This window comes from Nerophis lumbriciformis, linkage group LG26 (genome assembly GCF_033978685.3).
Source record: "Nerophis lumbriciformis linkage group LG26, RoL_Nlum_v2.1, whole genome shotgun sequence".
NCBI classification, from domain to species: Eukaryota; Metazoa; Chordata; class Actinopteri; order Syngnathiformes; family Syngnathidae; genus Nerophis; species Nerophis lumbriciformis.
In genome coordinates, this window is record NC_084573.2 from 37,981,934 (window position 1) to 37,995,489 (window position 13,556).

Below are 13,556 nucleotides of genomic sequence, written 5' to 3' on the forward strand. Positions count from 1 at the left end.
TATATATACACATATATATATATATATATATATATATATATATATATATATATATATATATATATGAAATAATTGACTTTCAGTGAATTCTAGCTATAAATATATATTTCTTTTATTATATATATATATAAAAATAAGAGAAATACTTGAAAGTCAATTAATTCATATATATATATATATATATATATATATATATATATATATATATATATAAGAAATAATTGACTTTATATAAATATACATAAAATAATTGACTTGGTGAATTCTAGCTGTAAATATACTCCTCCCCTCTTAACCACGCCCCCAACCACGCCCCGCCCCCCGCCCTAACGCAGAACTTTGGGAAGGCCATTCTAAAACCTTCATTCTAGCCTGATTCCTTTACCACTTTTGACATGTGTTTGGGGTCATTGTCCTGTTGGAACACCCAACTGCGCCCAAGACCCAACTGATGATTTTAGCTTGTCCTGAAGAATTTGGAGCTAATCCTCCTTTTTTCATCGTCCCATTTAAAGCAGCAGTTCCATTGGCAGCAAAACAGGCCCAGAGCATAATACTACCACCACCATGCTTGACGGTAGGCATGGTGTTCCTTAGGGTTAACTTTATGTCAACTTTTGTATATATAACAAAACCATCTTTCTTTGAAGTAATATGGACATTGATCAGAGCTGTGTATCTATTTCATGGAGTCATGTAGTTATTCATGCAATGTTTTGCTCAGTCATGCCTTACTTGCTCTGCCGCTGCTCCTGGTGAGAGATCCGTAGAGTTTGGTGTGAGGCTGCTGCAGGTACATGTTGTAGATGGAGCTGCTGTTCATGGTGGCAGGGCCTCTCCTAGGAGACTGGGGCCTGGAGGGGTGGTCGGGCACGTATGGACGTACAGCCACAGCCGGAGGAGGATTATCGGTACGCTCACTCTGGTGGGGCAGGGGAGATGAGCGGGCGCTGGAGGCGGAGCCTAACAGGAGAGACAAACGCTAGTGATGGGTTGATGAGGCGTCATGAAGCGTTTCGACACATTGCAAAACTGTATTGATACTGTGTCGATACTGTGTCACTAAATACTGACATCTGCTGGACATTAAAAATCTCTACAGGCAACCTATGGACCGACTCAACTGACACTGATTTGATGCCCTAGTACAGGGGTCACCAAACCAAAAACTACTTCTTGGGTACTGATTAATGCGAAGGGCTACCAGTTTGATACACACTTAAATAAATAAATATATTGTCATTTGTAAGTTACACGTAAGTGTGATTTAAACAAGAATAGCTAAATAAATAAATCTATATATATATATATATTAAAAAAATGAGTATTTCTGTCTGTCATTCCGTCGTACATTTTTTTTTTCCTTTTACGGAAGGTTTTTTGTAGAGAATAAATGATGAAAAAAACACTTAATTGAACGGTTTAAAAGAGGAGAAAACAGGAAAAAAATTAAAATAACATTTTGAAACATAGTTTATCTTCAATTTCGACTCTTTAAAATTCAAAATTCAACCGACAAAAAGAAGAGGAAAAACTAGCTAATTTGAATCTTTTTGAAAAAATTAAAAAAAGAATTTATGGAACATCATTAGTAAATTTTTCCTGATTAAGATAAATTTTAGAATTTTGATGACATGTTTTTAAATTGGTTAAAATCCAATCTGCACTTTGTTAGAATATTTAACAAATTGGACCAAGCTATATTTCTAACAAGGACAAATCAGTATTTCTTCTAGATTTTCCAGAGCAACAATTTTAAAAGAAATTCAAAATACTTTGAAATAAGATTTAAATTTGATTCTACAGATTTTCTAGATTTGCCAGAATATTGTTTTTGAATTTTAATCATAGTAAGTTTGAAGAAATATTTCACAAATATTCTTCGTCGAAAAACCAGAAGCTAAAATCATTATTATTTCTACAGATTTTCTAGATTTGCCAGAATAATTTTTTTTTAATTTTAATCATAGTACGTTTGAAGAAATATTTCACAAATATTCTTCGTCGAAAAACCAGAAGCTAAAATAATTATTATTTCTACAGATTTTCTAGATTTGCCAGAATAATTTTTTTGAATTTTAATCATAGTAAGTTTGAAGAAATATTTCACAAATATTCTTCGTTGAAAAACCAGAAGCTAAAATAATTATTATTTCTACAGATTTTCTAGATTTGCCAGAATAATTTTTTTTAAATTTTAATCATAGTAAGTTTGAAGAAATATTTCACAAATATTCTTCGTCGAAAAACCAGAAGCTAAAATAATTATTATTTCTACAGATTTTCTAGATTTGCCAGAATAATTTTTTTGAATTTTAATCATAGTAAGTTTGAAGAAATATTTCACAAATATTCTTCGTTGAAAAACCAGAAGCTAAAATAATTATTATTTCTACAGATTTTCTAGATTTGCCAGAATAATTTTTTTGAATTTTAATCATAGTAAGTTTGAAGAAATATTTCACAAATATTCTTCGTCGAAAAACCAGAAGCTAAAATAATTATTATTTCTACAGATTTTCTAGATTTGCCAGAATAATTTTTTTGAATTTTAATCATAGTAAGTTTGAAGAAATATTTCACAAATATTCTTCGTTGAAAAACCAGAAGCTAAAATAATTATTATTTCTACAGATTTTCTAGATTTGCCAGAATAATTTTTTTTTAAATTTTAATCATAGTAAGTTTGAAGAAATATTTCACAAATATTCTTCGTCGAAAAACCAGAAGCTAAAATAATTATTATTTCTACAGATTTTCTAGATTTGCCAGAATAATTTTTTTGAATTTTAATCATAGTAAGTTTGAAGAAATATTTCACAAATATTCTTCGTCGAAAAACCAGAAGCTAAAATAATTATTATTTCTACAGATTTTCTAGATTTGCCAGAATAATTTTTTTGAATTTTAATCATAGTAAGTTTGAAGAAATATTTCACAAATATTCTTCGTCGAAAAACCAGAAGCTAAAATAATTATTATTTCTACAGATTTTCTAGATTTGCCAGAATAATTTTTTTGAATTTTAATCATAGTAAGTTTGAAGAAATATTTCACAAATATTCTTCGTCGAAAAACCAGAAGCTAAAATAATTATTATTTCTACAGATTTTCTAGATTTGCCAGAATAATTTTTTTGAATTTTAATCATAGTAAGTTTGAAGAAATATTTCACAAATATTCTTCGTCGAAAAACCAGAAGCTAAAATAATTATTATTTCTACAGATTTTCTAGATTTGCCAGAATAATTTTTTTGAATTTTAATTATAGTAAGTTTGAAGAAATATTTCACAAATATTCTTCGTCGAAAAAACAGAAGCTAAAATAATTATTATTTCTACAGATTTTCTAGATTTGCCAGAATAATTTTTTTTAAATTTTAATCATAGTAAGTTTGAAGAAATATTTCACAAATATTCTTCGTCGAAAAACCAGAAGCTAAAATAATTATTATTTCTACAGATTTTCTAGATTTGCCAGAATAATTTTTTTGAATTTTAATCATAGTAAGTTTGAAGAAATATTTCACAAATATTCTTCGTCGAAAAAACAGAAGCTAAAATTATTCTTTACAATAAAAAAAAATAAAAAAATAAATTACTTGAACATTGATTTAAATTGTCAGGAAAGAAGAGGAAGAAATTTAAAAGGTAAAAAGGTATATTTGTTTAAAAATCCTAAAATCATTTTTAAGGTTGTATTTTTTCTCTAAAATTGTATTTCTAAAAGTAATAAGAAGCAAAGTAAAAAAATAAATGAATTTATTTAAACAAGTGAAGACCCATCCATCCATCCATTTTCTACCGCTTATTCCAAGTGAAGACCAAGTCTTTAAAATATTTTCTTGGATTTTCAAATTCTATTTGAGTTTTGTCTCTTTTAGAATTAAAAATGTGGAGCAAAGCGAGACCAGCTTGCTAGTAAATAAATAAAATTAAAAAAAATAGAGGCAGCTCACTGGTAAGTGCTGCTCTTTGAGCTGTTTTTAGAACAGGCCAGCGGGCGACTGATCTGGTCCTTACGGGCTACCTGGTGACCGCGGGCACCGCGTTGGTGACCCCTGCCCTAGTATATACAATAATATAAACCAAGTCATCGTATTTCATTTAGGATTATTCATATCTTCATTTAAATAAAAATATATTTTTATCTTTTTTAGATACAGTCAATAAATAATGTGAACATGTATCATAACTAGGGCTGCAGCTAACGATTATTTTTCTATCGATTAATCTATAGATTATTTTTTCGATTAATCGGTTAATCTATAGATTATTTTTTCGATTAATCTATAGATTATTTTTCCTTTTACCGATTTTTTTTTAAAAATTTAAAATGAAGAGGAAAAAATAAATGTAGGCCATTTTTTTCAAAAGGCATGGCTTTTATTTACAAAAAAAAAGTATGGCCACTCAGTCAACATTGACAACAACATGACAAAATATTCTGTAACAATGTAAACATTTAAAACTTTTAACATTTAACAAAATTAAAAGTAGCTTATTTGCTTTTTAATGTGCAAATATAAAAGTAAACATCCAGTGCAAATCTTAATATTCTGCAATAGTATAAGCATTTCAAAAGTAAAAGTATTGCTTATTTTGCTTTAAAATGTGCAAAAATAAAGATAAACATCCAATACAAAAAAGTGCAAAACGGAAATATTCTGTAACAAGTGTAAACATTTCAACAAAAGTAAAAGTATTGCTTATTTGCTAAAATGTGCAAACATAAAGCTAAACATCCAATACAAAAAAGTGTACAGTGTAAACATTTCAACAAAAGTAAAAGTATTGCTTATTTTGCTTAATAACACAACAATGATAGTATGATTAAAGTGAAAGTTAATTGTTGGTTTGTACATAGTATATGTAACTGTTAATGTTGTAAAAGGTATTTGCACAACTAATTAACGTTAGCGTTTGTGACACGTCTTGTGCCGTGGGGTTCTTTCAGGACCGACAGACTGAACGCCAGACGGCTTTGCCAGGTTTACAATCTTTTAATTTTACACAAAGTCTTTTCTCTTCCAACTGCGCGGATCGCGCACCTGGGCACGATTGCGGCGTCGCTCCCGGCGCGCCCCCGCCTCGCCGCTCGCTCGCCGCCGCCGCCTCTCCACAGCGTTAAAGAGGAGCGCGTCTTTGTAAACACTGAACAGGCACGCCAAACGCGCCTCTCAGAGCGAAACGGTGCTTTAGTTTATGAATTTACAACGCAGATACAAATGACACATTCATGTTTTTGTGTAATGATGACAACGTATACGCACGCGGACGATTGACTTGTTGATGGTGATGGCAAGAACGCTGCCGGGGGTTTTCTTTTCAAATGTTCGTTCATAGCCGTTGTGCTGCTATGATAGGCCATTTCCGCTCGACACAGTGTGCATACAACAACATTATTAGGCCGTTTATTGAAATACTCCCACACTTTTGACGACTTTTGGCGTGCTTTTTTCCCCTCGCTCGCATCGTCTGCTTTGCGCTCCGCCATGACAGTAAAGTAGAGTGACGTAAATATGCGACGCGCCGACGCACAAAAACGGCGTCGACGTATTTACGTAACCGATGACGTCGACTACGTCGACGCGTCGTTTCAGCCTTAATCATAACATGGAAATCTAAGAGAACGTGTTGTGGATGATTGTGGACTGGGAATTGTTTTAATTTTATTTTTTTACACATTTTTATTAAAAACTAAGTCAAACGCACTTTAAAGCTTGACTTTCATAGCTTTGAAATGCTTTGTCCTTGAAGACTCACCTTGGTTGGTGTTTGGAGGGACGGGGATTTGCTGTGAGGACAAAGATGAGGTGCTAGTTGGAGGCCACCCCAGGGTGCCAGGGGCAGAGCGCGGGAGGGAGCTGGTGGAGCAGTGATGCCCCGCTGCCTGGTGGGTGGCACTGGGGTAGGTGCCATAGCCGTAAGGGAGCTGGTTGACAGAAAAAGGAGCAAAAGAAAACGACAAACATTTTAGGACAACAAATATTTTTTATCAACAAACTTACTTGTGAACAATTGACTGAATATGTATATATATATATATATATATATATATATATATATATATATATATATATATATATATATATATATATATATATATATATATATATATATATATATATATATATATATATGTATGTGTGGGAAAAAAAATCACAAGACTATTTCATCTCTACAGGCCTGTTTCATGAGGGGGGGTTCCCTCAATCATCAGGAGATTTTAATGGGAGCATTCGCATACCATGGTTTATATAGGGCACGGAGTGGGTGGGTACAGGCTGGCGTAGGGGCGTGGTGATTGGCTCATGTGTTACCTAGGAGGTGTTTCCGTCTGTGGCGGCATGCTGTTACAATTTCGCTGCGCTTGTTGAGGGATGACAGGTCTGGACGGTAAATAATAAACAGTTTCTCTTTCAAGCATAGGTTGCATCTTTTATTACCACTATTGTAAGGTGTGCTGGATGCAAGAATTTGCCATGTTATTGAATATTCAACATTATTGTCTTTGAGGTCCCTAATGTGTTTGCTGAGTTCTGTGGTATTCCGCAGGTTTTGGTTCCTGAAAGAAGCCTTGTGATTGTTCCATCTGGTTTTGAACTCTCCCTCGGTTAATCCTACATATGTGTCGGATGTGTTAATGTCCTTGCGTATTACCTTAGATTGGTAGACAACTGATGTTTGTAAGCACCCCCCGTTGAGAGGGCAATCAGGTTTCTTTCGACAGTTACATGCTTTGTTGGTTTTGGAGTCGTTCTGACTGGGGGTCGACGGCTCATTTGCAATTGTTTTGTTGTGGTTTGAGATGATTTGTCGTATATTGTTCATGCAGCTGTAGCTCAATTTGATGTTGTTCTTGTTGAATACTTTTCTTAGGTTGTTGTCTTTGGGAAAGTGTTTGTCAATCAGATTGAGGAATTTGTGTCCAATGTTCGTTGAGACGTTTTTGCTGTATGGGGGGTTGTACCAGATGATGCCGCTTCGTTTTCTGTTCTTTTTTGGCTGGTTTCCTGGCGTGGGTTGATAGGTGAGGGTGAAATTGTATCCGCTTTCATCAAGGGCAGGAAACCAGCCAAAAAAGAACAGAAAACGAAACGACATCATCTGGTACAACCCCCCCATACAGCAAAAACGTCTCAACGAACATTGGACACAAATTCCTCAACCTGATTGACAAACACTTTCCCAAAGACAACACCCTAAGAAAAGTATTCAACAAGAACAACATTAAATTGAGCTACAGCTGCATGAACAATATACGACAAATCATCTCAAACCACAACAAAACAATTGCAAATGAGCCGTCGACCCCCAGACAGAGCGACTCCAAAACCAACAAAGGATGTAACTGTCGAAAGAAACCTGATTGCCCTCTCAACGGGGGGTGCTTACAAACATCAGTTGTCTACCAATCTAAGGTAATACGCAAGGACATTAACACATCCGACACTTATGTAGGATTAACCGAGGGAGAATTCAAAACCAGATGGAACAATCACAAGGCTTCTTTCAGGAACAAAAACCTGCGAAATACCACAGAACTCAGCAAACACATTTGGGACCTCAAAGACAATAATGTTGAATATTCAATAACATGGCAAATTCTTGCATCCAGCACACCTTACAATAGTGGTAATAAAAGATGCACCCTATGCTTGAAAGAGAAACTGTTTATTATTTACCGTCCAGACCTGTCATCCCTCAACAAGCGCAGCGAAATTGTAACAACATGCCGCCATAGACGGAAACACCTCCTAGGTAACACATGAGCCAATCACCACGCCCCTAGGCCAGCCTGTACCCACCCACTCTGTGCCCTATATAAACCATGGTATGCGAATGCTCCCATTAAAATCTCCTGATGATTGAGGGTACCCTCCCTCATGAAACAGGCCTGTAGAGATGATATAGTCTTGTGATTTTTTTCCCACACATACATATATATATATATATATATATATATATATATATATATATATATATATATATATATATATATATATATCAAAGAAAAAAACCCATAAATTAGCAGCACCGTTTTATAAGCCGCAGGGTTTAAAGCCTGATGGTGGAACGGTTGAAGTGGGTGGAAAAATGTGGGAGGAGTAGTCGCCAGAAAAAAGGGTGGAAATAGGGCTTTGGAAAAAACAGGAAATCTGGAAAGTCTTGAAAATGTTTTAAACTTGGAAAACATGGTAGTTTGAATTCCCAGGATGAGTGGAATGTGTTGAAGGTGGAATGGTTTGAATAGGTTGAAAAATGTGGAAATGGTGGAAGCTTGAAAAATGGCCAATTCATTTTGAATGGGAAAAATGTCCCGGAAAACCTGGAATTCTGGGAATTTGGCGAGGGAAATCCAGCGATTCACGAATAGGCTGAACAGTTTGAGGTTTGAACGGCTTGAATCAGATGAAAAATGTGGGAATTGTGGAGCTTTGAAGAATGTCCCATTGATATCAATGGCAATTTCCCAAAATTTGGGAATTTCGGGAAAGGACGGAATTTTTAAAAAAAATGGTAAAAAAAACCAAACTTGAATGGTCTGAATGAGTTGAAATGGTTGGTGCTGGAATTTTTCAAATTGGTTGAGAAATGTTGGAAGTAGTAACATGTTGAATTGAGAAATGGTTTTATTGTAATTCCTGGAATTTGGGGAATTTTTCCAGTTTAAAAAACAACTTAATTTTTTGTCCTGTTTAAGAGGAATGTTTTGATGGTGGAACGGTTGAAGTAGGTTGAAAAATGTGGGAGGAGTAGTCGCCAGAAAAAAGGGTGGAAATAGGGCTTTGGAAAAAACAGGAAATCTGGAAAGTCCTGAAAAAATTTTAAACTTGGAAAACATGGTAGTTTGAATTTCCAGGATGAGTGGAATGTGTTGAAGGTAGAATGGTTTGAATAGGTTGAAAAATGTGGAAATGGAGGAAGCTTGAAAAATGGCCAATTCATTTTGAATGGGGAAAATGTCCCGGAAAACCTGGAATTCTGGGAATTTTTAGAATTTGTGAAGGAAAAGCCAGCGATTCCCGAATAGGCTGAACAGTTTGAATCAGATAAAAATGTGGGAATTGTGGAGCTTTGAAGAATGTCCCATTGATAGCAATGGCAATTTTCAAAAATTTGGGAATTTCGGGAAAAGAGGGATTTTTAAAAAAATGGTAAAAAAACAAAAAACTTGAATGGTCTGAATGAGTTGAAATGGTTGGTGTTGGAATTTTTCAAATCGGTTGAGAAATGTTGGAAGTAGTAACATGTTGAATTGAGAAATGGTATTAAGGAATTCCTGGAATTTCGGGAATTTTTCCAGTTTAAAAAACAACTTCGCTTTTTGTCCTGATTAAGAGGAATGTTTTGATGGTGGAACGGTTGAAGTGGGTTGAAAAATGTGGGAGGAGTAGTCACCAGAAAAAAGGGTGGAAATAGAGCTTTGGAAAAACCAGGAAATCTGGAAAGTCCTGAAATTTTATTAAACTTGGAAAAAAGGTAGTTTGAATTTCCAGGATGGTGGAATGTGTTGAAGTTGGAACAGTTTGAATCAGATGAAAACTGTGGGAATTGTGGAGCTTTGAAGAATGGCAATTTCCAAAAATTTAGGAATTTCGGGAAAAGAGGGAATTTAAAAAAAAATGGTAAAAAAACAAACAAACTTGAATGGTCTGAATGAGTTGAAATGGTTGGTGTTGGAATTTTTCAAATCGGTTGAGAAATGTTGGAAGTGTTGAATTGAGAAAATAGTATTATGGAATTCCTGGAATTTTGGGAATTTTTCCAGTTTGAAAAATTTTTTAGTTTTTTGTCCTGATTAAGAGGAATGTTTTGATGGTGGAACGGTTGAAGTGGGTGGAAAAATGTGGGAGGAGTAGTCGCCAGAAAAAAGGGTGGAAATAGGGCTTTGGAAAAACCAGGAAATCTGGAAAGTTTTGAAATTTTTTTATACTTGGAAACAAGGTAGTTCGAATTTCCAGGATGGTGGAATGTGTTGAAGTTGGAATGGTTTGAATAGGTTGAAAACTGTGGAAATGGAGGAAGCTTGAAAAATGGCCAATTCATTTTGAATGGGAAAAATGTCCCGGAAAACCTGGAATTCTGGGAATTTTGGGAATTTGTCAAGGGAAAGCCAGCGATTCCCGAATAGGCTGAACAGTTTGAATCAGATACAAATTTGGGAATTGTGGAGCTTTGAAGAATGTCTCATTGATATCATTGGCAATTTCCAAAAACTTGGGAATTTCGGGAAAAGAGGGAATTTTTTTTAAAAATTGTAAAAAAAAACCAAACTTTAATGGTTGGTGTTGGAAATTTTTCAAATCGGTTGAGAAATGTTGAAGTAGTAACATGTTGAATTGAGAAATGGTATTAAGGAATTCCTGGAATTTCGGGAATTTTTCCAGTTTAAAAAACAACTTCGCTTTTTGTCCTGATTAAGAGGAATGTTTTGATGGTAGAACTGTTGAAGTGGGTTGAAAAATGTGGGAGGAGTAGTCGACAGAAAAAATGGTGGAAATAGGGCTTTGGAAACCAGGAAATCTGGAAAGTCCTAAAAAAAATTTAAACTTGGAAAAAATGTAGTTTGAATTTCCAGGATGGTGGAATATGTTGAAGTTGGAACAGTTTGAATCAGATGAAAAATGTGGGAATTGTGGAGCTTTGAAGAATGTCCCATTGATATCATTGGCAATTTCCAAAAATTTGGGAATTTCGGGAAAAGAGGGAATTTTAAAAAAAATAGTAAAAACAAACTTGAATGGTCTGAATGAGTTGAAATGGTTGGTGTTGGAATTTTTCAAATCGGTTGAGAAATGTTGGAAGTGTTGAATTGAGAAAATGGTATTACGGAATTCCTGGAATTTTGGGAATTTTTCCAGTTTGAAAAAAAACTGTTTTTTCTCCTGATTAAGAGAAATGATTTGACGGTGGAACGGTTGAAGTGGGTGGAAAAATGTGAGAGGAGTAGTCACCAGAAAAAAGGGTGGAAATAGGGCTTTGGAAAAACCAGGAAATCTGGAAAGTTTTGACATTTTTTTATACTTGGAAAAAAGGTAGTTTGAATTTCCAGGATGGTGGAATGGTTTGAATAGGTTGAACAATGTGAAAATGGTGGAAGCTTGAAAAATGGCCAATTCATTTTGAATGGGAAAAATGTCCCGGAAAACCTGGAATTCTGGGAAATCTGTGAACAGTTTGAAGTTTGGTTTGAATCGGGTGACAAATGTGTAAAGTAGGCTGATGGGAGTTACAAGTTGGGTGGTGGGACCAAAGGAGTGTAAAAAGTGTACCTGTTCTGGAGCAGTAGTCTTCCAGTTTGTACCAGTGCTAGTCCACCATGCATCACTGGCTGGATGACAAAAGAGGGAGAGTATAAAAAACGCAGGTTGGATCATTTTCTTGGGAAAACAGGGAAATTGGAAGTTTCATGAGAAAATGAGCAGAAGAAAAACTGGGGAAAGTAAGCTGAAGAGGAGGTCTATGGAGGTGTGCATGACATACATCATGTATATATTACATGTTATTATGAATGTTACTAGATACTACATATATACTTACATCATGTATATATTACATGTTATTATGAATGTTACCACATGACATATATACTTACATCATGTATATATTACATGTTATTATGAATGTTACTACATGACATATATACTTACATCATGTATATATTACATGTTATTATGAATGTTACTAGATACTACATATATACTTACATCATGTATATATTACATGTTATTATGAATGTTACTACATTACATATATACTTACATCATGTATATATTACATGTTATTATGAATGTTACCACATGACATATATACTTACATCATGTATATATTACATGTTATTATGAATGTTACTACATGACATATATACTTACATCATGTATATATTACATGTTATTATGAATGTTACTAGATACTACATATATACTTACATCATGTATATATTACATGTTATTATGAATGTTACTACATGACATATATACTTACATCATGTATATATTACATGTTATTATGAATGTTTCTACATGACATATATACTTACATCATGTATATATTACATGTTATTATGAATGTTACTACATGACATATATACTTACATCATGTATATATTACATGTTATTATGAATGTTACTAGATACTACATATATACTTACATCATGTATATATTACATGTTATTATGAATGTTACTACATGACATATATACTTACATCATGTATGTATTACATGTTATTATGAATGTTACTACATGACATATATACTTACATCATGTATATATTACATGTTATTATGAATGTTACTAGATACTACATATATACTTACATCATGTATATATTACATGTTATTATGAATGTTACTACATGACATATATACTTACATCATGTATATATGACATGTTATTATGAATGTTACTACATGACATATATACTTACATCATGTATATATTACATGTTATTATGAATGTTACTAGATACTACATATATACTTACATCATGTATATATGACATGTTATTATGAATGCTACTACATGACATATATACTTACATCATGTATGTATTACATGTTATTATGAATGTTACTAGATACTACATATATACTTACATCATGTATATATTACATGTTATTATGAATGTTACTACATGACATATATACTTAAATCATGTATATATTACATGTTATTATGAATGTTACTACATGACATATATACTTACATCATGTATATATTACATGTTATTATGAATGTTACTACATGACATATATACTTACATCATGTATATATTACATGTTATTATGAATGTTACTACATGACATATATACTTACATCATGTATATATTACATGTTATTATGAATGTTACTACATGACATATATACTTACATCATGTATATATTACATGTTATTATGAATGTTACTAGATACTACATTTATACTTATATCATGTATATATTACATGTTATTATGAATGTTACCACATGACATATATACTTACATCATGTATATATGACATGTTATTATGAATGTTACTAGATACTACATATATACTTACATCATGTATATATTACATGTTATTATGAATGTTACTAGATACTACATATATACTTACATCATGTATATATTACATGTTATTATGAATGTTACTACATGACATATATACTTACATCATGTATATATTACATGTTATTATGAATGTTACCACATGACATATATACTTACATCATGTATATATGACATGTTATTATGAATGCTACTACATGACATATATACTTACATCATGTATGTATTACATGTTATTATGAATGTTACTAGATACTACATATATACTTACATCATGTATATATTACATGTTATTATGAATGTTACTACATGACATATATACTTAAATCATGTATATATTACATGTTATTATGAATGTTACTACATGACATATATACTTACATCATGTATATATTACATGTTATTATGAATGTTACTACATGACATATATACTTACATCATGTATATATTACATGTTATTATGAATGTTACTACATGACATATATACTTACATCATGTAT

General features: G+C 32.8%; 1 protein-coding gene across 5 annotated transcripts in view; it reads right to left on the minus strand.

Moving 5' to 3' along the window:
* ppp1r13ba (protein phosphatase 1, regulatory subunit 13Ba) overlaps nt 1-13,556 on the minus strand; it is a 143,078-nt gene that overhangs the window by 34,113 nt on the left and 95,409 nt on the right. For all 5 annotated transcript variants that reach the window (XM_061986935.1, XM_061986934.2, XM_061986937.2 and 2 more), the window contains 3 exons: nt 11,280-11,338; nt 5,767-5,935; nt 736-963 (listed from right to left, as the gene is read on the minus strand). In XM_061986935.1, the coding sequence (XP_061842919.1) occupies nt 736-963; nt 5,767-5,935; nt 11,280-11,338 (456 nt within the window). The remainder of the gene's footprint in view (nt 1-735; nt 964-5,766; nt 5,936-11,279; nt 11,339-13,556) is intronic.